This window comes from Coptis chinensis, chromosome 2 (assembly GCF_015680905.1).
Source record: "Coptis chinensis isolate HL-2020 chromosome 2, ASM1568090v1, whole genome shotgun sequence".
NCBI lineage: Eukaryota > Viridiplantae > Streptophyta > Magnoliopsida > Ranunculales > Ranunculaceae > Coptis > Coptis chinensis.
Window position 1 is genome coordinate 91,062,594 of NC_141457.1, and position 27,694 is coordinate 91,090,287.

The 27,694-nt window shown below is 35.6% G+C and overlaps 2 protein-coding genes across 8 annotated transcripts; both read left to right on the forward strand.

The window, feature by feature from the left end:
- Positions 1-617: 617 nt before the first annotated feature.
- LOC147518879 (agamous-like MADS-box protein MADS1) lies at positions 618-9,771 on the forward strand. Of its 5 annotated transcripts, none has more exons than XM_086590589.1 (9): positions 618-1,036; positions 1,410-1,646; positions 7,236-7,317; positions 7,632-7,693; positions 7,783-7,888; positions 7,991-8,032; positions 8,443-8,484; positions 9,060-9,226; positions 9,431-9,771. In XM_086590589.1, exons 1-9 carry the CDS (start codon positions 1,005-1,007, stop codon positions 9,432-9,434), a joined length of 774 nt encoding a protein of 257 aa, XP_086446715.1. In that variant the 5' UTR covers positions 618-1,004; the 3' UTR covers positions 9,435-9,771. The 5 variants fall into 5 exon arrangements, with proteins under 5 accessions (XP_086446715.1, XP_086446716.1, XP_086446717.1 ...); XM_086590590.1 differs by having other exon boundaries at positions 861-1,036; positions 7,789-7,888; XM_086590592.1 differs by having other exon boundaries at positions 1,023-1,125.
- A 2,623-nt stretch (positions 9,772-12,394) lies between these two features.
- On the forward strand, positions 12,395-27,249 carry LOC147518880 (alpha,alpha-trehalose-phosphate synthase [UDP-forming] 1-like). 3 transcript variants are annotated; one of them, XM_086590594.1, is made up of 19 exons: positions 12,395-12,534; positions 12,661-12,732; positions 16,439-16,876; positions 16,969-17,066; positions 17,140-17,528; positions 18,277-18,391; positions 18,578-18,679; positions 19,146-19,296; positions 19,431-19,519; positions 20,130-20,178; positions 21,628-21,728; positions 22,487-22,674; positions 23,330-23,447; positions 24,680-24,859; positions 25,015-25,137; positions 25,284-25,407; positions 25,503-25,633; positions 25,740-25,838; positions 26,714-27,249. In XM_086590594.1, exons 3-19 carry the CDS (start codon positions 16,504-16,506, stop codon positions 27,113-27,115), a joined length of 2,832 nt encoding a protein of 943 aa, XP_086446720.1. In that variant the 5' UTR covers positions 12,395-12,534; positions 12,661-12,732; positions 16,439-16,503; the 3' UTR covers positions 27,116-27,249. The 3 variants fall into 3 exon arrangements, with proteins under 3 accessions (XP_086446720.1, XP_086446722.1, XP_086446721.1); XM_086590596.1 differs by having other exon boundaries at positions 25,320-25,407; XM_086590595.1 differs by lacking the exons at positions 12,395-12,534; positions 12,661-12,732 and adding an exon at positions 13,493-13,818.
- Positions 27,250-27,694: the final 445 nt, after the last annotated feature.

Genomic DNA, 27,694 nt, shown 5'->3' on the forward strand with positions numbered 1-27,694 from the left:
AAAGAAATAAAATGTTTGTGGATAAAAAAAAAATTAAAACAGAATGCTTTGGAGAGGGAATACAATAAATATTTGTTTATATTTTAAATAACTAGAGTGAATCACTAGATAAAAAAGATGGTGGATGTGTGGTGGATAGGTGCTTAGGATTTTTTTTGCTCCTAAGCGCCTAGGAGCGAATTTATTCTCTTGAAAAACAAGTCTAACTGTTTAAGTTTTCAATCTCATAACTCAAACTACCATGATCAGCTAAATTTTCTACACTTAGTTACCATAGGAAATTCCTATTTATGTTATGTTCTCTACTTGCTACACAATCAACGAGTTAATGCAAATTGTTCTCATATCAACAATTATGGTGACTATTTAATGGACCAAATAGACGAATTGAGTCGGATTAGCCCATAATTGCAGTGTAAGGTGCACCAAATTTCATATGAACAAGAAGTCAAGGAGTACTGCCAAGGTGGACAACAAACAAACTGGTGATTATCGAAGTTGCTTAGAGGATCCTACCAATGATCCTTCAAAAACAATGAGGCTTAAAATTGCTTAGAGGATCCTACCAATAATCCTAGTTCTTCTCTATTTCACACCGTACCATAAATGAAGCAAATAATGGGGAAAAGAAGTGCAGGTTGTCACATGGCGTAGTAGATATATCGTAGATACTAGATAGTAGAAGAAACACAATAGTACAGTATCAGTATGACCCCAAAAAAAAAAAAAAAAAAAGTGAGAGGGTGTATACTATGTGTGTGCAATAAGGGAAACGTCATAGTCTGCAATGAATTTATCTTCCAACAGTGAGATCAGAAACAAAATCTTAAATAAATAGAAGCTTGAAATCCATAAAAACAAATTCTTGAGAGGTCCATCTTTGTTTTTCTCTTCTGCTCCTATTAACTTTGAGTGCAACTCAGTTCAAAACGTCTTATTCACTCCATTAAACTCTTTTACTCTTTCTTTCTCTCCACCAGTCACTTTCCCTTCTTCCTCTCACAATGCCTCGTCCATCACACACATCCAATGGATGGTAATCATCTCTTTTCTCTCTATTTCTTAAAACGCTTTTCGATCATCATTTCTTTATAACTTTTTTCTCTACTTCCACTTAAGAGCTGAGTAAGAGCCATAACAGCATAACATAGTAAAAATATGGTTAAATGTTTATAGTTGCAAAGTCTATTTCATGTTTATAACTCATTTGTTATAACAAGCAATCCCTCATTCCATAATTCCATTTTATGCATCTCTCTGATTCGGAGAGATAACTTAAAGAAAAGGCGAAAAGACCAGCTTATATTCTATGTTTTACGCCTTTTCCCTAAGATGAATTTCTAGTTTTAGTCACAAATTGTGCTTGTGTACTGAGATGATTGTCATTTTGATGTTGCTTATTGTTTCAGCGTAATCACGGAGTTTCCGAGTCTAGCAACGGGAGATTCTCCCCAGAGAAGAATGGGTAGGGGAAAGATTGAAATTAAGAGGATCGAAAACACGACTAACAGACAGGTTACCTTCTGTAAGCGTCGCAATGGGCTACTCAAGAAGGCTTATGAATTATCCGTGCTATGCGATGCTGAAGTAGCCCTCATCGTCTTCTCCAGCCGCGGTCGCCTTTATGAGTACTCAAACAATAACAGGTATGGCCTTATATCATGTCTAAAAATCCCCTCTCACTCTTTTGCAATATGTGTGTGTGTGTTAGCTTATATTTTAATAATAATATATACAGTAGTAATTAGTTTTATAATTGAAGTACAGTGTTATTTTAATGTTTAGACTTGAGAATCAGCCTCTTTGTTAGATCTTACAGGAATTTAACTATAAAAGCCTAATCATATGGTGCAGTTTTATATTGTAGATGTAAGTATGTAACAAAGATTCACTTGTCTTTCTTATCATCTCTTCTGTTTTTTTGCCTTGTATGAGTTATAGTGCTCTTCTTTTTTACTTGTTTGTTTGGTTAGATTGATAGATAGATCTGTTTGTAATAGATGGAAATGGAAGTGTTAGCAGTAACAAGTAGGGAGTTAGGAAGGTTTCTGGTCTGGGAAAATCAACCTTCTTTCCATATATCTTAAGTATGCAACATCTCCACAACTGTTTTTAGCTTTGCCATTTTCTTTCTTTCCTTCCTTTTTCATTCTTCACACACACTCTCTCACCCTTCAATCCCTCTTTCTATTTCTTCTCTCTTTTCTTTCTTTATTCCCTACCCTTCTTTCTCTCTCCTCTCTCTTCATCTTTCTCTCACTAACTCATGTCACCCTGCTTCACTCTTAGAAAAAACCTGCACCAAAGCTGTCATGCTCTCATTAGCCCTTTTTTTTTTTACATCATTTGACACTACCTTAATAAGGTGTCAGAAAATTTTGTTTTTCCAAAAAAAAAAAAAAAAAAATGGAATTTTAGGGCTTTAAGTTTGAATGAGGAATGAGGTTGTTAAAATACACATGTTCAAGGTTTCAACCAATCAAATTACAGGTTAGGGCTGTTTTTTTTGCAACATTGGATAGTCCTTAATTTTCCTTTTTTGGACAATTTTACCCTTATGTCTTCCTGAATTTGTTTGTTCTTTTAAAGGGTTAGGTTTCAACTTTCAAGAGACTCCTTAGTTACGAATCTTTTGGTCACGTCACACACGATTTTTCAGTTTTTCTGACAACAAAGCTATCATGATTCATCCCTTTCTCTCTTCAAATTTCTTTTTCTTTTTCTTTTTCCAGTGAAATTAAACTAACCCAAGCCGACCAATAATTCATTTCTTGTCATTAGTCCCGAGTTAATATCCAAAAGAAAAATGAGGAAAAATAAATAAAAACCAATGGGGTGTTTTTAGAGTGTCACTGGGCAAACTGCCAAAATCCATGGTTTGGGCATTTGGGGTTTTTCAGAAGAGCACAAGGAGTGACAAGTATGTAGCACTACTTTAGTGAAAGTACACTTGTGTGGGTTCTTTTTATTGGGCCCGCTTTTTTCTCTCACTTTCTCCTCTTAAACAACCAGCCTTGTGAACTCTGGTCTGAGCTGCTGGAGCTGCACCATCATGCAGGAGAGAGATAGAAGAGAGTTTTAAGCCAATGAGATAAAAAGGAAGATGAACCAATGAGAAAATAGGAATTTCAGTGTAATGATGAACCCTACACCAACCACAAGTCCACAATACACGTAGTACAGCTCAAAATAAAATGTACAGGAAAAAAAAAAAAAAAAAAAAAAGGTTCCTTGTAATTGTAGTTGAACATATAGCATCTACCAAAAACCAAAAAAGATGTTAAACAAGAAGATGAAAAAACCTAGGCATTTAGCAATACTAAGTTTAAAGGAGAGAGAAATATAGGATGTACAAAAGGGCAGCCAGCAAGCCAATAGAAAACATGTACTTGAAGTCAGATCTTTCATTTCATGCATGGGGAGTGTGCAAACGTTGAGGTAGACACACAGCTGTTAAAGTTCTGGGAAAAGGTTGTTTTGTAGATATCTTTAACTTACGAGGTAGATAATAGAGTGTCGTTTGTGAAATTAACCGTCGGGTAAATGGGTCTGTGTAAACGTGTCAGACATTTAAGGGTAAAAATAGCTCGTCCAATGATATTGCGGGTTCTTGTGCCAGCTTGGCAGAAGGGAACCAATCAATTCTCGACGAAATTAAGGTAACATCCTGTCGACAAAGATGGAACTTTTTTTGTGTATTTGTTTTGTATTTTGAAACACTGTACGTCTGTACCTGCACACGTTGAGACTCGAGAACGAATGAATACACATGGCCTCTTTTCCGTTTATGATCAACTAAAAATGTGTGTTTAATGGGTTGAGTTCTTGAGTATGACATTATTTTGCGGTGGACGAATCTGGACCACCGTTAATCAGACAATCAGAGATAAACATATAATAACACAACGATTTAGCTCAATTATATTACAATTATATTATTATTAGGCCTGGGCTACCACAAAAATATTCTCTTAGGGATCAGGGTTTCGAGACCGTTGGATATGTGATCCAACGGTTCGAAAATCAAAAACAAACTTACATTTTCTCTTTTCCTTTTTATTTTTGATTTTCGGACAGTTGGATCACATATCTAACGGTCTCTCGGATCTCGTCACTATGAGGATATCCTCAGGATAGACAAATTCTATTATTGTTGTTGTTCTCCAATGAGGACACTCTTTTCTCAATCTTAATGATCGTTTGATTAGAAAATGAGAGCTGGGGTAATCTAAGGAAAACTAAATAGTTTTGAAATCTTGTATTTTCTCTTATAGAAATTAACTTAAATATTTACCAATTATTAAATTATTAGGCAAGAATACATAGTACAATATATGATATTTTGATGCATATTTAGTCAAATTGGTAAATAAATAGATACATTTTATTGTTTGTGTTGCACAACTTAGCTATACTGTACTTCTGTACTCGGTGAATTTGTGTTTACCAAATGATCTCATCCTTCTATGAACAAGTTGAAGGGTTTGTAAAATCCTTAAAACTAGCTAGGGCTTGAAATGGCTTGGGTTCGGGTTGAATCAGGATATATCCATATTTATTCGGAACCAAAATTCTTTACCACATCTGACCTATTTGGATTTGGGTCTTAATTTAGATATTCCATATATTTTATATGACACCAAAAAATATACTATTTTAATAATTTTTATATATAAATGTGAGATAATAAAAATTTGTGTACCTCCTTCAAATGTGAATATTGTTAAATAAATGCTACAATTAGCTAGATTGTAGAAGTTGACACAACATCTCTATAACAGTTACTTTTAATTAAACTTTGAAGCATTTCTCCCTTTGAAGCCATCCAATGCAACAACAAATCAACTCTTCCACAATTTACAATTTTCCTTTTTTAGAAATTGTCAAATGAGTTGATCATTTTGTATTTTGTATTTTTTTTGTTTTTTGTAAAATACACAATTTACAGCCCTGTAATTCATTGTGTAGGTCCATCTTTATAAGTGATACTAGCCATGCAATAAGTGATACTAGCCATGCAGCGACCTGTGGCCGGGCCTGTTATTCTTAAACCCATCATGTCTGGGCCTATATTTAAGGGAAGCACTTGGAAGTTTAACATATCCATATCCAATAAGTAATCCATATCCATATCTATTAACTAATACATATCTATATATATTAACTAATACATATCCATATCCAATAACTAATACATATCAATTAACTAATCCATTGTTTTTTAGATTTTTTTTTTTTTTTTTATCCCATGCGTACATTTGAAATAATGAAATAATGAGTAGCTTTGTTTTTTGTTTTAGCATAACACATGAAAGGACAATTTTAATTTATATTAAATTAGAGAGCAGGCCAAATTCAGGGTTAGTTTGGTAAGAAGGCAAGTAATTATTTTTCAAATAGGGACTGTTTTAAAAACTTTGCTGATGTGGCTCACTATGAGCATCTTGGGAGAAACGGATATTAATATAGGTAGGATATGTATACACAGTAAATAGAGAGAGGCTCACATAGGGGTGGAACTCAGGCGGGTTGGGTCGGGTTGAGGTATAACCCGAGTTCAACCCGAGTTTCAAATGTTTCAACTCGAGCCTAGGACCAAGTCCTAGTCGGTCTTTAAATTTTCAGCCCAAACCCTATTCCGACCAATTTGGGTCAGGCTGGTCAAATTTCTCATTTTTTTTTTAAAATTATGAGATAAAAAACACTAAAATTGAAATCAAAGAGATTTGATTATTTGAAAGGGAAACTAATCTTGTTAATTACATTATTCTCTCTAAAATAGAGATTCTCAACCTTATTTTTAATAAAAATTAGAATGATTGAAAGATATATGTACATATATAAGCACACGGGCTCGGGTTTTTCGATTTTTTGATATTTTAACCCGAGCCCAACCCAAAACCGAGTCTGGTTTTGATTTTACAAAAACAAGTCCGGACCACGGATCGACATGTTAGCCTAAGACCAACAAAAATTGAATTTTAGTCCATTGGGCTTGGGCTAACCCGACCCAAGTTCCACTCCTAGGCTCACATACATATCCATTCCCATGCCATTGCGAAAACTAGACCTGTTTTTACCTAAACATAGTGTCACCTCTACAAGACACTATCACACTAGGCTGAATAAGGTTCACACAAGAACTGGAAAACTTTTATGGGAAGTCTACAAACATGTTGACAATCACTATGAAATTGTGGCTTTATGAAGTGTAATTTTACTTATTCGGAATTGGTGAAAGATGTTGTGCTTGAAGATTCCACAAGGATTGTGGAAGTTGCTCAAATCTATGACTTTCACCTCGAGAATTGGTTGCTCGCCTATGGACTGGACATTTTCACTTGACATGAGTTGAACCCAAGACCTCTCTAGTTTAGGCTCTAATACCCTGTTAAATTGTCAATTTCTTTTAAGCTCGAACTTATTTGAATGGTCAATTCTATTAATATATTAGAGGAGGCTCGGAGAAATATATGTCAAAAGTTTATATTGAAGACAACACACAAGACAAAAGGAAAACCACAGCAGTGGCGTTGCCAATGTCCACTATAACCTATCTCCATAGAGTGTATTTACCTCATTCTCTTTTGCTTCCTCCTCCCAATTGACAAACACAAAAAACCTCTGTTGCCTAATATAGAGATTAAAGATAACCTTATTGGGACAACTCTCAAACCCATACTAAATTATTCAATAACCTAGAGAAGAAATAAAACCCCAACCAAGAAACCCCATGAGAGAGATTTTTAGGATCCTAGGTTAAATAATTAGTTGTCTGCCTCAGGCTTTGAAGTAGCATTGGTTGATTTCTTATCCATGATATTGCATCTGCAGATTCATATCCACATCGCCTTTTCTTAGGCTCATTTTGTAAAATAAATTTGTTCTAGAATCCCCTATTTATGGGCTTATAAAATCCTCCTGGAATGTAAGGAAAAATCAGATTCCAAAAGATGGTTGTTTTGGTGATTACTCATAATTCAAATAATTATGTTTTGGTCTGTGCTTACTTACTTAGTAGTCTAGGGTTAGGTTTACAGTACCGACCCAAGGTATGTCTCTTCATAGTTACTGGTAATTATAAGGTTCTTCTAAAATCCACAACAAAAACCTTGTTTTTTGCGTCTATGTTTTCATGGATGTACATTGATTACATGTTGGTAAATCGACCGTTAGTTGCATTGATCTAGAAGGCCTTTATAGTAAGTTTTATGCTACTCTTTATTGTAATGCAGTGTGAAGAGAACAATTGAGAGGTACAAGAAGGCTAGCACGGATTCCTCCAACACTGGATCAGTGTCCGAAGCTAATGTTCAGGTAAGATTCTTCCAAACTTAATAATTCTACGGGGGTGTTTGGAAAATAAGCAATAAAGCAATAAGCAGGAAAGCCATTTCACACATTTGGGGTGCGCTTAATTAAAATTCTTGCGTTGGATATATAAGCCCTGTGATTTAGCTTCCTAATAAGAGCTTATCACCAAGACCAATAGGCCTTTTAAGACCACTGGGGATTTAGTCCATCTGACGCAGATCTGGATCCCTCTTCTCCAACAGTGGTGGGGAGTTTTGTCTAATCAGTTTACCTGTGTATCGGAATCCTAATTTTCTGGCCTTACTCATTCATCTCAGTTCTACCAACAAGAAGCGGTCAAACTGCGCAATCATATAGCAAACTTGCAAAACTCAAACAGGTAATCTGATCTTTATGGTACTAGTTCTACAATTACCAATTTCATGATAATTACTGATGGGTTTTGAGATATAACAATCTTCTCATAAGGTCCAGAAACTTAATGGGTGAGGCTCTTAGCAATCTAAGTATTAGGGAGCTCAAGTGTCTGGAGAAAAAGCTAGAGACAGGCATCGGTAAAATCCGATCCAAAAAGGTAACTAGTTGATCAGTTTTATATTTTCTTGTTGAATTTTCAATAACACTAAAAATGTATGCGGAAAATTGCTTCTTACTAACAATGCCTACATTGTACCAGAATGAACTGTTGTTTGCTGAGATCGAGTATATGCAGAAGAGAGTAAGTATAGTTTCTAGTTCTTCGTATATTCATAATCTGATTGTCTGAGCAACAATCTAATTTCTCAGTGTAAATGTTGATGGACCATTTATGTATTGACAATTTCTGTGGGAAAATCATCTCATAGACTTTGTGTTAGTAATACGAGTTTAGATCTAGTCTTTGCCTATTACAAACCAAGGATTCTTGAGTGATCTTTCAGATTTGGCAACAAGGTTACACTTCGTCAATTATACATACTTAAATATCAATGTTATCAGCTAAAAGTTTCTTTAATATAATTGACTTAATGGAACATAGATCATTTGAGTTGTTTGTAAAAAAATATGTATTTCTTTAGGATCTTTATACTTTAAATTTACTAATCTGTAAATTTCTTAAAATTGTCCCTAAAAATGTGCATTTTGCAGGAGATGGACTTGCAGACTGACAATATGTATCTCAGAGCAAAGGTATATATTTCTGTTTTTGACCTCTATAAAAATTTGGGGTACGGTTGTCACTTTTTATGTAGATTCTCACTGCATATGATACATACCTAATAGTGCCATGAGGTATTGCTAGTCGCACTGAACTTTCGAATTCCTGTTAGAAATTGAGGTATATGGGAAAGTGGAAATAGATAAAAGAAAAAAAAAAAAAAAAAAAAAAAAAAAAAGGAAAATCACATGAATATATCAGATAAACAATGAATTTAGCAACATTGAAGCCCTTCAACAAACACTCTGTCACTAAATTCCGGAGAGCTTTTCCCTCGAGTATTTGGATGCCTCCTGTGAAATACCATAAACTGCTAGAACAGGAGTTCCCAGTTGACACCAGACATGGAAATTGTATACCAAAGGAAGGTTCAAAATACTACTTACAAGTTACAGGCTTTGCCAATCTGGTTTAATTTGTTACTGCAGTAGAGAAACCACCTGATACACAGAATAACCAAGTCGATCAGCTATAGTAAATTGAATGTTTTGTATGCATTTTTATGTATATATGGTCGTAACACATGCATTTTTTGAGATGCATATAGATAGCTGAGACTGATCGAGCCCAACAGCATATGAGCCTGATGCCAGGGAATGAGTATGAGGTCATGCCTTCTGCACCTTACGATTCTCGGAACTACGGCCTCCAAGTAAACCTACTGGGATCCAATAATAATTACTCTCGTTCAGACCAAACAGCTCTCCAACTTGGGTAAGTCTCCTCATACTAAGTACATCATAGTGTTTAAGTAGACAACAGGCATCATAGTCAGTGTCATTATCCTGAATCTATGACATTGATCTCATGTTGTGTAAAAATTTCCATGTAATATAAAAACTGAATTAATGGTTATAAAGGTTATACTATCCTAAGTGCATCATGTATATTCTTGAGTACGTTTTACTTTCTGTGCAGGTGATATACCGTGTGCTTTTGCTGCTGGCTTGTTGTATGTGGCTTCTATTTATTTTGAGATCAAGTCTACTTCTACTATCCCCACCTAAAGATTAAGAGGTACCTTGATTATGCCAAGGACCACGCTAGTGCCTCAGCATTTTATCCTCTCAGATAATATTCAAAAACCTTGTCTGTAACTGGTCTTGCTCTTATTTATACATATGAGAATTTGAAACTTCTATTATATAATTAATCTCGTTGTCTTCCACCCTTGGTGTCGTAATGTGTGATTGCATGACAGACTGAATGAAAATCTGGATTTGTTGACATTGATAATGATATGAATGTGTGTGTAGTTTCTTGTTTGTGTTGCATATGCATGATTAAATTTCTGAAGCGTAGCATGGGGTCTAATATCTCAAACTTAACCTGTCTGATCGGAAGTATCGATAACTTGACATTACTCATGTTTAGGGCCAACGCTCGGATCACAATGGTTGTTCGACCTCAATAGAGGGTCTGTTTTAATTGGTTTCAATCAGGTATCGATCAATGGGAAAGTAGATGATAACTGATTAATTTTTCTATATTAAAAATGTCTCGAAGGCTTTATCTTGTTGTACATTAGGAATGCAGGATACACTCTAACTCTTGAATGATTTGAAAGTCTGCTCGAGTAATGGAGAAGGTTAACTTAAAGCTATGCGTCGAAGCTTGCTAGTGCAATGAAGTAATATAATGTGGTAGTAAATAAACAATTAATAATAGGCAAGCTTAAAATAGGAGCTGTGGAGCTTGCCAATAGCTCCATTCAGTTTGGCAATGACAAGTAGAATGTTTATTCTTTGATTTTATGAAAACTTAAAACTACGTCCTCAATGCGAGATAGGAGCCCACAGATGTACGAAGTAGGAATCAAACAGTATCCTAAAAAGATCCCATTATACTCGGAGGTCAACAAGTTACTGTAGCAACAGCCAATAGTGTATAAAATCTGGTTACATCACCCAAATGAGTGTATTGTTAATACGAATTCATGCCAGCTTCATCAAAATCTGTATTCATATTTGCGTGTGATAATATGACTTCATCAAGCTTAGCAACAGCAGCATGCTTGAACGGTTGAACCGATTCACATTCACCACCACAAGTGGTTAAGACAGTATGCTGGTTTATCCGCATCAGGCAATGCCACAGGCCACAGTTGCATGCATGAAACATCACGTCAAGTAGTGACACAACCTCATGGATGGACACTTTTATAACATCCCCGGCGATGTCTCAGATCTCTAAGAAATATTTTCTAGATAGTGAAGTGAGGTCCTAAAGTTATTTAGAAATCTAAGCGGTATGCAGTTTAAGCCCAGAGGCCAGAGCCCAGACCATTGACAGGTCATATACTCATATGTGGACGTGAACTGGACTTGGACCTTTATTTCGTCAATATTCTTAGTTTCTTACATAACAAGAACTGGGCTTGGATCTAGGGTTTAATGAATATTTGGGAAACCATGGACATGTCCATTGACCCCTAGATAAGGAACACAGCCTTCAAACTTTGTTTTTTTCGCTCAACACCACTCCAAGTCTCCAACACAGCCTTCAAACGTTTAAAATATGGCTAAATCTATGTATTGTCGCGCAGGTTATCTGGGCTGTTGGATTCAAATTCTGGGCCACTCATACCAAAGGATGCGATTTCACAAATAAGATTGTATTTAAGGCAAAATATGGCTAAATTGATCCAAAGGTCCAATATTATACCAAAATCGCACCATGGCAAAAGTATTGATCCAAAGGTCCATATTATCTGCGCACCATACATCTCGCGCACTGAAAAAGTGCTCTTAAAATATTCGTACTTTTTTCTCTTCTCTTCATTGACTCATTGTTCACGCTCGAACTTCTTCCTCACGAACGTACTCTAGAATCCCCAAGGCAAAATTGGGCCTGTTATCAAGTGGCAACTGGCCTCTACAAGTCTACAACTAGCAAAGTGCTTGGCCTACTAGCATTCCTCGTGTTTAATTTCTGGCGAGAGGTAAACTTCGGAGCCGATCATGCAAGGCAGGATGTGAAGGAGTCAAGGAGTGGTGGTGCTCAACACCACATTTTCTTAAAAAAATTGAACATCATGAGTTAACTTACTACAGATTTATCCAATGATGTATCTAGGCTTGTGTAGGCTTCCACCATACCTAACATGATGTAACTTTCCCTGTAACACTATTCTTTTCTAGCAATGCTATTACCTTTAAGCAAAAAAATAGCATTCCTCGTGTTATAGTGAAATAGACGCTTCACACACACGGGCTGTATAGGTTCAGTTCGACTCCATGTAGGCACATCTCGTACTCCTAGTTCGGGATTTCAAAAGAGTTCGACTCCATATAGGCACATATTTTCGTTTACCTGAAAATATCTTTATAATGACGAGATCCGAGACCGATGGATGTGTGATCCAACGGTTTTGAAACCGTTATCTCTATAAAGATATTCTCGTGGGTAGCCCAGGCCATTTAAAAATTCGGAAATTGTAATTTTTGATTCTTACATTATTATTTCAATTTGGATTTGCTCAAAAATCAAAATATTCAACAATGATCGTACCACAGTGACATAGACATAATATCAATGTAGCCATGTAGTAGGTATCTCTCCTCCTAAAAAAAGTGTTGTCGAACCATACTTTTCTCCTTTGGGGGACCAGGTTCTACAAATTTTCTGTCATTTAGCAGAAGTAGGCTAGTTGAGTGAAACTTTATGAAAGAGTTGTTCTTTTTTGCCGTGGTCTTTCTACTTTGTTTTCCCAAAATCGAATCGATGGGCATTTAAGTCCAAAAAAATCATAAAATTTCAAAAGAAAGACAAATTCCCTCCAAATGATTGGCCAACACCCAAGCAAACAAATAAAAGAAACCATCACACTCTGCTTTGCCACTTTGATTCTATATTCCACATTCCACCACCACCACCTTTCAGAAAAGAGCCTCCCACTAGTGCAAATGACATTCTCTCCCTTGTTCGATCTTCATGATTGCTTCTTCACTTACTCCTCAAATCACCACAGAACAAAAAAAATATCTGTCTCTCGTTTACCCGTCTTCCACTCAAACAAGGAGGTAAGATAGCTTCAAATATTAGTACAATTTTTTGTTTCTTTTCTTCAAATTTGCTGTTAAACTACTGTTTTCTATTTTTATTCCGATATTTTGATTGATTTTGAAATATCGTATATTAAATATCAGTTTATCAGTTCTGCAAGAAAAGCGGCAAAAGATGAAACGTTGATGCTCAGATTGATAAATGATAACTCAGAGGTAGGATTTTTTTTTTTTAATTGCATACGTGGTTTCGCATTGTATTCAGTTTGGATTGAGTATATTTTTTAATTAGGAATAATGCGTTCTGTGTAGTAATTTTAATAGATAATCAACTACTCATGCATGCCTTGGACACATTTCTTGGTCTCTGGGAGTAGTTAGTGCAAGGTATCTGATGACACCTTTAAAAAGCCACAAAAATTTAATTAGTATTCTCCTGTGCCTTCTATTGTGCAAATATACATTATACAAAAATTAACCATAATAAGAGAAAAAAAAATTTATTCATAAAGTACCAGACATATGTTTATGTTTGTATTTGCATATGATACCAATTTTACTGCAATCATAAAGGGGACAGTCTATATCTATTCTGTTCTCATTCAACTTATATATTTTACTATTTTGACAAGTTGTATATTTTTGAAGCCAAATGTGTAGTTATGTAGTGGCAAAAACAAGAAAAATGTGTCTGAAACTAACAGTCTATCATCAGTTTCTTATCATTCCCGTCCAGATTCCGTGACCACATTTAAAGAATTTTGGATTGTTATTCATTTTAAACCCGGAAGGCAAATGTGTGGTGATAACTATTCATAATCTAATTTCCTTTTGTAGCGGTGGAAACAACCAGAACGTAGCCAAACATGCTATTAAGTTCCTATCCTTCCCAGCTTTTTTTGCCTTTCTAGTCCAATCCAGTCGCTATACGATATTTAACCTATAAGAGTTGGGGCCTGGCTCATTATTCTCTCTCACTTGAGAGGGGTGATGGTGAAGGAAAAATGTGCGGTGATAACCATTCATAACTCTAATATAATTGGCTTTCATAGCAGCGGAAACATCCATAACCGAGCCAGGTCTGTCATTACTTCATTCTCCTTTTCGACTGCCCTGTGCTTCCCTAGTCGGTCCATTTACAGCGTTTATAATTTTAAGAGTTGGGCTCATATTTCTTTCTCTCTTGAGACCGATAAGGTTGAAAAATATCTACCATTTCTGGTTATCTATGTTTAGAGAGATCAATACAGTGAGGGTGAAGGGGTTCTCAATTTTCCTGTCGTGAGGAGGAAACCATTGAAGGTGACTTCCCTATCCCTTTATTATACTGTGTCTGGATTCAAGTTTCCAACGTTCAGTGAGTATTATCTTTTTATTTTCCTTCTTGTTTCGTTAAAATCTAAGCAGTTAACATGTAAAATGATGTTGTTGGTCTTGGAGTAGCTATCACATTTTCTCTTAGAACTGCTTTTTGTAGAATTACAACAGTACTTTAGCATCCTTGGCTTGAACTAACACTTGGTTCTGTTTTCATTCACCAAAAGTTTCCAGATGGAAGATCTTTCTATCTCCTCTTTTTGTTTTGTTTATCATGCTGTTTAGAACTTAAGTAAGACCTGCTGGTAATTCAAGAGTGCTTGATACATCTGACGAGTGACATATAACAAATTAACAATGTTAATATGCATACAGATGCATAACTTGATTGTTTTTGCTTGAACAAGTTAAGCATTTGATCTTTTTCATTCAATATGCATAATGCATGTCCCCTCATTTGAAAGATTATCCAACGTATCAGCTGCTCAACTGAGCATAAAGTTCGTGGTTGACCTGGTTTATCGATATTGATATTGCTAGCATTCATAGAACCTGATGTTTGCTGCTATCTTGGATCCCCTCCCTTTATCACATTACCAACTAATAATCACTGTTTATTTGATAGCTAGATATTGTTGTTTCTTCTCATCTTTTCAAGACGCCAACTGGAGTCTGAGAACTAATCAATTGCTATATAGCTGATATTGGCCCTATGGGTGGAATTTGGGTCGGGTTTGTCCAAGCCTGATGGACTAAAACCCGATTTTTGTTGGTCGTGGGCTAATATGTCAGATCTGTGGTTCGGGTTTAATTTTGTAAAATCAAACCCCGACTCGGTTTTGGATTGGGCTTGGGTTTAAATATCAAAAAACCAAAAAACTGGAGCATATACATAGGTTAAGAATCTCTATTTTAGAAATAATACTGTAATCAAAGTTAGTTTTACTTTCAAACAATTAAATCTCTTTGATTTAATTAGAAGATTTCAATTTCAGGTGTTTTGTACTTCATAATTTCAAAAAAAATCCGAAAATTTTGACCAATCCGATATAACCGAAACCAACCCGAATTGGTTGGACTAGGACTTGAGTTGAAAATTTAAAGACCTCAACCCGCCCAAGTCCACCCCCAATTGGCCCGTCCTAGAGTAGTTCATCTACTATTCTAAATTTAATGTCATTATGCACAGGAGAGGAATTTTGGATTCTTTGGTTGCATATATCATATGCCATTACTTAACACATTGCTCAGGGGTTACTTCACGTGTTATTTTATCTGAATGACCTAGTTGCACAATTTATCTGACCAGTCAAAGCTCACATGTGAATCCCTTTTTTTTTTTTTTTTTTTTTTAGTGCAAATCATTCTCACATGTGAATCAGTGAATCTAGAATTTTGATTCTTGGAAAAATATTTTCGCGAAAGTAGTAAACACAATGAGAGGAGGAGAATGTTATTCTCGAGAAAAAAAACAAATTCTGAATCAATAGCAATTATAAAAAGATATATTAAAATGGCCGGGTCACTGGGAATTTGTAGTCCTAGAAAATATTAAAGTGGCACCTGTTACCTGTATTGGAAATTTGAATTTAATCAGGCACAGTAAGCAGAATAACAAAAACTAATCCCTGACTCTTAATGAGGTTACAAGAATACCAACCAGTGACCAAGTGACCTTAAGTCATGATTGTGCTCAAGGTTGCCGCAAGGTCCACCCCACTTCCACATGCAAATGGAAGCAAAATGAAATAAAAATATTACCTGATTTCACTTTGCAAAAATGTCAATATTGTGCTCAATAGCAGAATCTGGTCGGTCCATCATGACGTTATTGAAAAATCACAAAAAACACGCACATGCCCACATCAAATCTTTTTCTGTCAAGCACGAGTACGTTGTGTATATCATAAGCGATCCGTGCATGAAACAAAAGAAATTAAAAGTAAACTTTAGGAAACATAATAATACACATTTTTCTCTCTTTTCTGATTTTTCACCAACACTTTACAGATTCTCGAACAGATTGCATTACACATACCCCACTAGCCCAGAGAGGTGGTTTCACTGTAGGTTTCAATGTGGTTCAATCTTTTCATCTGTCTCACACTTGTCCATATATGTAGGCACCCTACCCTCCATATCCGGGACTCATGAGATTCTTCTTTATAAATCCTGACCCACATCACCCCAAAATTATATCCCTTCGCCAACTTGCTCCTCGTCCCCACAAATCAAGACGGTGTCAAACTCTTCTTATATCTTATATCTTATATATATAAAAATTCAGTTTTGACTGAAATCAGGTAAACTGTTAAATTTTACCAATTCCTCTTGTCTTGTTTTTTTTATGTACACATTGGTTGATTTCTAGTCGTTCATTATATTCTTAGCTGTACCCCTCTTACTATTGCTTTTTGTTTCTTATCCTCCTATTGCCATAAAATGAGTGACTGTCTATGAATAGAAATTTACCGCAGTAAAAAAATAGAAATATATATGTCGTTGTCAGCTATTTTTTATAAGAAATATATATGATTGTGATGACACTTGTTCCTGTGGTTGATGACACATGCTGATGACTTAATCTTGTTTTGGTGTATAAAAGCTGTAGGGGAAAAACACACAAGTGTGAAGAACAGTAAGCTAAAGCTAATAATAAAAAAAAAAAAAATGCCTGGGAACAAGTATAATGGTCATGCTTCTATAGTGCCAAATAGAGTAGAAAGGTTACTAAGAGAAAGAGAGTTGAGAAGACTCAACAGAACTTTTCATTCCATAGAAGATTTACAAGATGGCGGTAATAGAGAGACTGAACAACTGGGTGACAATGACATCAATAACTGGGATATTCCAGCTGGTGAAGAGTTTTTCGACGTTGATGAAGCAGTTAGAGCTCTTGGTGAAGATAGGAATAATAATGGAAGGCTTTCGAAACAACGTTTGTTAGTGGTTGCTAATAGACTGCCAGTTTCTGCTGTTAGGAGGGGTGAGGATTCTTGGTCTTTGGAGATAAGTGCTGGGGGTCTTGTTAGTGCTCTTCTTGGTATGTTCACTTGTGTTTTTTTCTTTTTTGTTTCTTCAGTTTGGCTTCTTCTACCCATTGGTTGAGCTCAGTGTATGTGTTTTTTTTTATAGGTGTAAAGGAATTTGAAGCAAAATGGATAGGATGGGCTGGGGTTAATGTACCAGATGAGATTGGGCAAAGAGCACTTTCTAGTGCCTTAGCTGAGAAGGTAAAGTTGTCTAAAATTTATATTACATTCGCCTCTTGGTTACATGCTGAAATGTGTTTTTACTTAACTTCAGAGGTGCATTCCTGTATTCCTTGATGAAGAGATAGTTCACCAATATTATAATGGATACTGTAACAACATCTTATGGCCTCTCTTTCATTATCTTGGCCTTCCGCAAGAGGATCGTCTTGCAACAACACGCAGTTTCCAGTCACAATTTGATGCGTATAAGAAAGCAAACCAAATGTTTGCTGATGTGGTAAGTCAGCATTATGAAGAGGGTGATGTTGTCTGGTGCCATGATTATCATCTTATGTTTCTTCCGAAATGCCTAAAGGAGTATAACAGTAAGATGAAAGTTGGTTGGTTTCTCCACACACCCTTCCCTTCCTCAGAAATACACAGGACATTGCCGTCTCGGTCAGAACTTCTGAGATCAGTTCTTGCTGCTGATTTGGTTGGGTAAGGAACTGAAATATTTATTAGTTATTTTTTAATCACATTCCTTGGGTAAAATGTGTAATAAGGTTTAAGTTTGTGTTTACTCACATTGATAAAGTCTCTTGATTTGTATTGTTTGGCATTAATTGGAACCTGGAAGTATCAGTAGGATAACTTAAGCATGCGATGCAACATGAAATGTGCTATGCAGTGATACTCTCTCTTGAAACGTGTTTGTTTCTTCAATGTACCTTAGTTCTGATCTAGTAATCATACACCTTCATTAGCGTGAATTTTCTGTCCTGATCTCAAAATTGTTATTTGTGAGTAATCTTACTCAGTTATAAATTAGAGGACCTATGTCCAATTATAATGTAGTGTGGTGCCATACTAGTACAAATCTAGTCTCAATTACAATCACACAAACTTCTACTTATTTAACAAAAAAAAATTGGCTTGTTCAATCTGTTGGATGCTAAAAATCCCGCTCCTATATCAAATGCCGTAGTTTGTTAATAAAAAGTCCCTTTTATTTACCCCAGACCAAAGTAACACTGAACAAACTACTGGATGTCAAATGCAGTGGTCACTGCAAATGATCGGGTTGTCTGGTGAAATGTTGAGTCGAAAAAAGCTTTTGTCCTTGGATCCCTTACCATCTCTTAGGTTCATAGTTATAATTTGTGTTGTTCTGTTTTGTTTTACAAATTTTAACATGTTTTGAGCTTGCCATATCTTGTTACTATATCAATGGACCTTCTTTTTTCAGTTTCCACACATATGATTATGCAAGGCACTTTGTTAGTGCTTGCACTCGTATTCTTGGGCTTGAGGGCACACCCGAGGGTGTTGAGGATCAGGGGAAACTAACCAGGGTTGCTGCGGTATGAAATATATTCACTGAAGTTTTCCTTGATTCTGGTTACTTCCCTGTAATTTGAGTTCTTCAGTTGTGACTTTGTGCTAATATATTAGCCCCAAGTCCCTAAATGCTGACAAACTAAATTATAAACTATATTTCATGATGCTAACTATTGTATTCGTGTGTTTTCTTGGTTTGGATATTTCAGTTCCCTATTGGTATAGATTCTGACCGGTTTATTCGGGCACTTGAGCTTCCCAGAGTCCAAGACCACATCAAAGAATTGAAGGAAAGATTTGCTGGCCGAAAGGTACCTTGTCTCTGTTTGTTAGTTTCTTATTCCATTAAGAATTTAAGTTAGTATAATTGAAATGGTCTTCAAATTACTGTTTTCCTAAATGCATTTACCCATTACAAAAATGTATATTTTCTATGCGCTTATGGTACATAGGTATGTACACCTTGTTTTGTTTTTGATCTGTTTTGCCCTCATACTTGTTGTTATAATTATTGTACTGTTTTGTTAGTTGTTATGGTTATTGTACTTTTTAGAGCACTTGTCCTTATGTCTTTATTCCTTTGAATTTTTTTCGTCAGACATGAAGTCTCTTATTTTTTGATAATAACATCTTTCCGAATTTCACAAAAGCATTTTTTTTTTTTTTTCTTGTTTCCTTTTTCCTGTTGTGGGCAGATGTGATTTTTTATCTAAATTTTTCCTTAAATTGAAGTCATTAATGTTTTTGTTTACAGTTTGCGTGTTCCATTGTGGGCAGGTGATGCTAGGTGTAGATCGTCTTGATATGATTAAGGGGATCCCACAGAAGATTTTGGCATTTGAGAAATTCCTCGAAGAAAACCCAAGTTGGCAGGATAAAGTTGTGTTACTGCAAATTGCTGTACCAACAAGAACAGATGTTCCTGAATGTATTTTCCTTCACTTGTACTGGTTGAGATTGTTAATGATATACTCTATTGAATGTAACACACACAATAGGGTTTCACTGCATTTTAGAACATTAGTGTAAATAACTTTCCTTTCACATTTCCCTGCTTCACAGATCAAAAACTAACAAGCCAGGTTCACGAAATTGTGGGGCGTATTAATGGAAGATTTGGAACTTTGACTGCCGTTCCAATACATCATTTGGTAATTTTCATCTCTTATATCTCTAAAATATATTTCTGTAGAGACAACATAATTGAAACTGAAATTTTATGATATTCTCGACCAAGAATTATGGAATTCTATATAGAAGGCTCCGTTGGGGTGCTTGCTGTATACTTTGCTTTCACCTCAGGACTGTGTCTCCTAGAATTCTCACTATGTAGGTTCCTTTAATTTTCTTAATTTCAGTAAAGATTGTACTAGAGTCTCCAGTTTCAAATATTTTAGCCTCTTCCACCACATGGTGATGGGAAGGAGCCGTGGCTTTTGGAGTTGTGGTTTTTTTCACCACTTATATATATATATCCCTCTTTTTCTTATCAATTGGTCAAACATTCTAACATTGTGAATTAGTTCATCGCCACGTCATGGAATTAATCGTCTTTGTCTGGTTAGATCAAGCCTATATGGTGTGTAGTTGCCAGAAATTGTATAATACATTGAATGCATGAGCCAAACCTGGGTATATTTGTGCATTGACAGATGTTCAAGTTTATGAGTAGTGTGTCGTCAGTCTCATATTTTAATAAACAGTACACACTATTTCTGTAGATACTAATTAATACTTGTGCCAAATTGTTTTTTTTTGTAGGATCGATCTCTTGACTTTCACGCATTATGTGCGCTGTACGCAGTCACTGGTATGATTCTTAGATTTTCTCTTATTTTTTGTTATTGGTCAAAATATATATGCATTGTGTTTGCACTTATTTTAAACCTATTTTTCGGAGAAGAACAAAACTCCATCCTGAAGGAAAATGAGTTTTTGTTCAACAGGAAGTCAGGAACTAATCTACCGTTTAGTTTTAGGGTATGCTCTCTTTAAGCCAATTTTTTTTATATGTTGGCGTATGCTCGATCTAGAAGGGTACACTTCTGTGGAACACGGAAGTTATTTTAATAAGAAAATACATATAAAACAAATGGTTTTAATTTTGTGGTTTTCTTCAAATTTTCCATCATGTCATTTCGAAGATGTCAGGGTTGTGGTTGTCTTTCACTCACTTAATATATTGGCATAATTTTGAAATACAAGGCATGTGAAGATCTTAACGAAAATAGAAAAAGAAGAAACAAGAACAAGGTATGTGGATGCTGAAGAGCAAAGGAAACATGACACAGAATTCAATATGTATATGCACCTTTGCAGTGAGAAATCAGTTGTGACTTGTCATTACATTGTATGCTATCACAAAGTGTCATGATCATGTGGACCTGCTGGATCTGCAGATGTACTTGTCACATGTATTCTATACATGTCACCCATTAATTATTTAATGCCATGATTCCATGAATACAGTACTGTACATCTCCTTTACTCAGAGAAAGCTTCCAAATTGATAATGTGACTTGAGAATCCTCTTCATCACCGGGATTTCTTATTGTTGTATATTGTAATATACTAATAAACTACAATTACTTAAGAAATTATGGGTTTATCTTACTATTGTAAGTCCAGTTTCATGATTAATATAGAGTGTACAATGTTACAGAAAGATAGGGAGTGAAATGGTCATCTGCAAAGTAACTAAGAATCTGTTGGCAAATTAAATTAGTTGAAAAGTATATTGTACAATTTTTGGCAATACCTAAACTTGGGTAAAACCCAGTGTACGCAGTTCTGTTCTGAAGAGTAACCAAATTTGGAAGTAATGCCTTGATAAAATCATTCCGTTCTACTGTCAAGATAGCATCTTGAGAATGTTTGTACTATGCATGTCTTTAAATTTAATCTTTTTATAAGGACAAACCACATTTGAGTCCTTACTTGTGTCAGATACCTTGTGGCATCTTGAGAATAGCTGAAATACCCTAAAGCATTTGGTAATGCCAGTTGTCTCAACGCAGATTCACTTCCAGAAAAGGATTGATGTATTCGATCACTCATGCGATAGTTATAACTTAAATCAAGTTATGATGTGGAAAGTTCTCTTCTTCTCGTATATCTTTTAAAATAATTCAAGTTCAGTTAAGACTCAGTGTCATGTTTTCTCTGTAGGCATTCTTTGGTTTGAATCCTATAAATAGTTGATTTTTTTTCTTGTTTTTTCTAAATATTTTGAACTGCTAATATTCCTCTTTCTCTTCAGATGTAGCTCTTGTGACATCTTTGAGGGATGGCATGAATCTTGTCAGCTATGAGTTTGTTGCATGCCAAGATTCAAAAAAGGGAGTCCTCATTCTGAGTGAGGTCATAATCAATCTTCAGTTTGTTCCTGTCAAAATTCATGTTTATAAGAAATATGCATATCAGTGTTTCTTGGTCACTTTAAAAGAGTGATCGTCTGGAACAATGACTAAAATGTGTTTTTAAAATGTGTTTTTTGTAGCTTCCGTTGGGAAAATTTATATTTACTTGTCAAAGAAAAAGAAGCATATATAATAACAATTATGATATGAATCATATGTTACAGGTCTTCTAGACAAAAGCTAATGCATCAATAGACAATAATTGTCTAGATGAAGCAAATTTATATTTAAATAATTATGATAGCTAAATGCTAGAAAATGAACAGGAATCAGGAACTTATACCCTCAGAATTTATTATGGAGTAGGTTTGAGGAGTAAGACTTGTTTTGAGTCTTTACTGATAGGAGTTACTGCACAGTTGGTTTGTGTATATCTTCTTGAATGTGGTTTCTCCAGTTCAAGGATCCTTGGTGTATTCATGGGAAATTAGAAGCCAAGTAGTTAGAGCAATTCATTTGATGTTTCAAATAGCTGTTTGATTTCCAAATTTCATAAAATTTTCTATTTTTAACTTACTTCCCTCTTCAAGACTTCAACAAAAGAGCAAACATAAAAATTAAAAATATAAATCCCAGTCTGCTTCTAATGCTCCTGATAAGTTGAGCGTATCTCATTTATTTTGTACTGTGTTCTTTACTTTGAGTAGAGATTGTATCAGTATCAGTCTCGTGTTTTAATGATTCAATTTTGTTTTCTAGTTTGCAGGAGCTGCACAATCTCTTGGTGCTGGGGCTATCCTTGTGAACCCATGGAACATAACAGAAGTTGCTTCCTCAATTGGTTATGCTTTAAATATGCATGCTGAAGAGCGGGAAAAACGACACCATCACAACTTCATGCATGTGACCACACACACTGCTCAAGATTGGGCAGAAACCTTTGTGAGGTACTGCTGAGTAGTCTTCTCAAGGAATAATGCTATTTTAGTATTTTATATTCTGCCTTGTTGTTTAAGTTCATTATTTTATATACATTTCACTGTTATGCAGTGATCTAGGCTTTAGTGTTGCCTCATTTATAGTAATTGTTAGAAGAAAATGGTTATTGTCTCACAGGTTCAGACACAAATAAGTTGGGCTTTATTCTACAAATTTGGAATAATAGATTCTGAAAAAACATATTGCATAGTGTAGTTTGGAGGATGGGTACCTAAATGATGGAAAAATGAGCACCCATCATGAGAATTAAAATTGAACTCATCCTTCCGAACTGTGATGGATATTGTTTTTATTTAGCTTGCTTGCTAGTTGTAATTATGTTTTGGATAGCTTGTACACTTGTTGTATTATGAATACAAGTTGTAGTTATATTTTGGATAGCTTGTATACGTTTCGAATTAACCGTTTATTGTCATTACTTCCTTTATTGTAACTTTTATGAAGTCGCGTGAAGGCATTGTCTGCAGCCTGAAACACTTACTAATTGCATTCCAACATTATTTGTTTAAGCTTTGTTTGTGTTACTCAGAAAAATTAAAAAATAAATTGGACTGTTGGACATTTATCTGAGACTGTGTAATTTGTTGTTGTTGTATTGTGTAGTGAATTAAATGACACCATTGTAGAAGCTCAGCTGAGGATGAGGCAAGTTCCACCTCCACTTCCAGTTGAAGTAGCAGTTGGACGCTATTTACACTCTAGGAATCGTTTACTCATACTGGTATGCTCTTTCCAATGTCTTGTAGTTAAAATATCAAAAATTCAAAATAGAATTTTATAGTATGAAAACATTTTATTATTATTATTTCCTATTATTTTTTTACGTTCAATGAAAGGGGTAACCCCAATATTAATTTTGTTCTGGCATTTCATCCTCTATTGGTACTTAAAAAGTCAAAAAAAAATTGAGAGTGAAGAAGTTTTGGGAACAGTCAGTGAATGTTGATTATGCTTAAGCTTGAGCGTGTTAGCCAGCCTCTTGTATGCCAGTTTCTTAGCTTTTGGATGATCAATGTCATTAATCTTGATCCTTGGTAGTAGATTAGATATCCTTTTTTTTAGTTAGTCATTCAAGTATGATGGGTTCCATATTTTCTTTCTTAATATTGAAAGGTGTTAAAATTATCTTATGAAGCTTTGAATCTTAAGCGTCAAGCCCACAAGGGTATCTTCTTTGATGCTTTATGTGCCAACATCATACTTTATCTCTTTACTTGGCCATGCACCTACGGATTGCTTTTCACTTTCTTGTATACATACATGCTTTCATATAGACGTGCTCTAAAACTGCATGTTGGATGGGTATAATTGATTATAAACTTGATCATTAATCTTTGTATGAAATTCATAGTTAGTGAAGTAAGAAATGACTTTCAAATATTTAAAATGTAAAGCCTACTATATTCCATTATGCTCTCACTTAAATATCATAATCTGATAATACCCAATTGATGAAAAGTCAGCTCACAAAAGATTCAAAACATATAGCACCCTCTCGGTGGTGTAGAAAAATACTACATACATTCGAATGACTTTAATTACTTAACCAAAATATATTAAAGTGTTGTAAGCTATGTTGCATGGGTACGCCCTAATTTCCTCTGTATCGCGTACCCGTGTTGTGCGGACATGGATACGGACACCCGGACACAAGCAAAACAGTTCCCTAATTCTCAGATCTCTCCATGTCCAAATCATCGTACCCGTGTCCAAACCAGACACTCCGTCCCGTACCCATGCAACACAGGTTGTAAGATACATAAGCGCTTATTGTTGGAAACCCCCAACCCCAACCCCAACCCACCCCCCACCCTTTTCTTCCCTTTTTCAGGTTTGATGGGTTGTCAAAAAAGTTTCACTCATCATCGTTGTTGAATTTGACTGGAATTCCAATTAACATGGAAAAATGTTGGTCCTTTTTTTATTCACTGTGCATGTTTCTCAAAATTACAGGGATTCAATTCAACATTAACAGAACCAGTGGACACTCCTGGGAGACGAGGGGGTGATCAAATCAAAGAGATGGAGCTTAAGTTGCACCCAGATTTGAAAGAGCCCTTGAAAATTCTTTGCAGTGATCCTAGGACAACGGTTGTTGTAGTTAGTGGAAGTGACCGAACTGTCCTGGATGATGTGAGTCATATAGTTTTTCAATCCTTTTCCTTTCTCTAGTATCTTTAGTTCCTAACTGTTTAAGTGATTTAGATGTTCTTCCCTGCATAATCTTCTTTCATTTCTTGTGGTATCTATAACATTCTAACATATTCACTGTTTCTTGTCTTCTTCAGAACTTTGGGGAATATAACATTTGGCTGGCAGCAGAAAATGGAATGTTTCTGCGTCCTACAAAGGGAGAGTGGATGACAACCATGCCAGAACATCTAAACATGGATTGGGTTGACAGTGTGAAGGTGCTTATTGTGTCCTAGTTCATCGTCAAAACCTTTTTCTGTCCCATCCCTTTTGTTCGGGTTACTTCTGCAGTCAGTGTTATCTTGTATTGTTTTGTATCCTTGATTTTTTGAAGCACGAGTCTTTTCATTTATGGGCCTTTCAGGCTGCTAAAAAACGGATGCTTGTAACAAATTTTCAGCATGTTTTTGAATACTTCACTGAAAGAACACCTCGATCTCATTTCGAACTCCGCGAGACTTCACTCGTTTGGAATTACAAGTATGCAGGTATTTTTTTCAAATGATAATGTACTCTCTTTGTAACTTCATTTGTGGGTTGTTTTTTGTGTATCGAAACTTTCCTAATTTTGCTATAATTGTAGATGTGGAGTTTGGGAGGTTGCAAGCAAGGGATCTGCTACAGCATCTTTGGACAGGTCCAATTTCTAATGCAGCTGTTGATGTTGTCCAAGGAAGCCGGTCAGTTGAAGTTCGATCTGTTGGTGTTACAAAGGTGTGGAATGAATTCCATCCATAAAATTGATATCATATGTATGTTCTCCGAAGGACTAGAAAAGAGGCATTCCACTTACTCCTTTGATGTTTCCATGTTCAATTAGGGTGCAGCAGTTGATCGTATATTGGGCGAAATCGTTCATAGCAGAAGCATAATTTCTCCCATTGATTATGTCTTGTGCATAGGACACTTTTTAGGGAAGGTATGTTGCTATTTTCTTTTAAAGTACCACACCATTTAAATATGTTAAGAGTTTTGAAAAATTACTCCCCAGATTAAGAAATGCAACACTATCATTTGTTGCCTTATCCTGCATTTTGTAAAAAGTATTGTTATTACAGATGAAGCTTAACTTGCATGACAAAACTTCAGTTGGGGTTTGTTTTTGCTGTTCGAAACTTTAGATATTTTGTTTCTAGTGTTGCACAATCCTTTAGCATCCACTTTGATGGTAAACTATTTTCTTCACTTTCTCTGCATGCCAAATCATAATGTGAATATTCTTTCATTAACTAGTCGCTGTTCAATATCAGTGTCATACATTACCTGTAAGACAATGTTCACATGGCTGTAACTCCTACAAGAATCCTGCAACAGACCATGTAGCTTCAACAATAGAGTAGAGCGTATTACCCAATTTTATACCTTGTTTTCTTACATCTAGGCTATCTAAAAACGGTACATCGTAGTTATTATCATGTTCTACAAGTACAACCTTGTTTACACGTATAAAGGTTGGGGTATAGTGGATATGTATATTGAAATTTTGAATTACAACAGCGTTAAGCCTTATCCAATTTAGCTTAGCTGGTAAACATTGTGGAAATTCTTGCAAAAGACGTGCATTTTAATCCTCCCAGTGCCATATCAAATTTTACCCTATCAGTATTTTGGTGCTCTGTGTCTGACACCTTTTATTTGTCTGGATACTGATGAAACATATACCTGTCTTATTGTTACTTAGCTTCTGGAGCAACTGAAATAGCATGCTTTTTAGGTACTGGATTATCTATATGATAGCAGCATGATTAAGCTGCTACAGTGCCAAATATGGTAATTTTGTAATTTGTCCTACAGGATGAAGACATTTTTACATTCTTCGAACCAGAGCTTCCAGCTGAATCAGCAGCTTCTTCGAGAGCCAAGGCGACAGAAGCTGTCAAGGCTCCTATAGAAAGATGGTCTTCAGAAGATCTAACACTGAACAGAAATGGGTCGAAGACATCTCATAGTAAAACTCATAGATCTTCTTCTGAAAACCTGGATAAGGGAAGAAACAATCACATTGGTGGGAGTAATTGGCGGTCTCCACAGGAAAATATCACATGGAATGAAGGTTCGTCAGTGCTCGATCTTAGGGGAGATAATTACTTCTCTGTTGCTGTGGGAAGAAAACGCTCAAATGCACGATATCTCCTTGGTTCGGCCGAGGAAGTTATCACATTCCTGAAGTTACTAGCAGCAGCATCAAGGACTTGAAAAGCTATATATCTTTCTAAGTGGTGCTGTAAATCCAAAATCATGAACCCTGAGCCATAAATGATGCAGTACGTGCTCACATGAAAAAATTCTAGTCATGAATTCCATATCATCCATGCTAGATGTTTTGGTAATCTTTGAACTTGCAGTAGCTTGTTAATGCATGCTAGGGGTCGTAGTGCACTTGTTAGGAACTGGTTGGTTTACCTGTGGACCCAAAACGAAATATAAAGAAAAGCTGCAAAATACTATTACCTAGGAACATAAATGATCCAGTTGGTTAGTTTGATACCTTCTGGTAGACCTCAATTGGAACTGGTTTCGGATGAATAGAGACAAATAAGCCACAACTCTAAGGTTGTACTTGTGAATTGAGGCCAGTGATGCGATAAAGAAATATCAGGAACTCCTAAAACTGAATGCTATAAAAAGAAAAGAGCTTCAGATGACACTCTTTTTAAAATTATAAAATGTACTTTTTCCTTGAAAGTAAGCGTGAAACGGCGGCTTCATATCTACCGCCCAACCCAGGGTGGAAGGTGGAAACCTTTTCAATGTTTTCTAATTTCATCCTTAGTA

Bases quoted from the DNA above. Each gene is read 5' to 3' on its own strand.
- LOC147518880 (XM_086590594.1), top strand. From the start codon at position 16,504: ATGCCTGGGAACAAGTATAATGGTCATGCTTCTATAGTGCCAAATAGA. The intron at 17,529-18,276 runs GTAAGGAACTGA...TTCTTTTTTCAG, and splicing joins CTTGCTGCTGATTTGGTTGG to TTTCCACACATATGATTATG. The intron at 19,297-19,430 runs GTATTTTCCTTC...CCTGCTTCACAG, and splicing joins AAGAACAGATGTTCCTGAAT to ATCAAAAACTAACAAGCCAG.
- LOC147518879 (XM_086590589.1), top strand. From the start codon at position 1,005: ATGCCTCGTCCATCACACACATCCAATGGATG. The intron at 1,037-1,409 runs GTAATCATCTCT...TTATTGTTTCAG, and splicing joins TCACACACATCCAATGGATG to CGTAATCACGGAGTTTCCGA. The intron at 7,889-7,990 runs GTAACTAGTTGA...ACATTGTACCAG, and splicing joins GTAAAATCCGATCCAAAAAG to AATGAACTGTTGTTTGCTGA.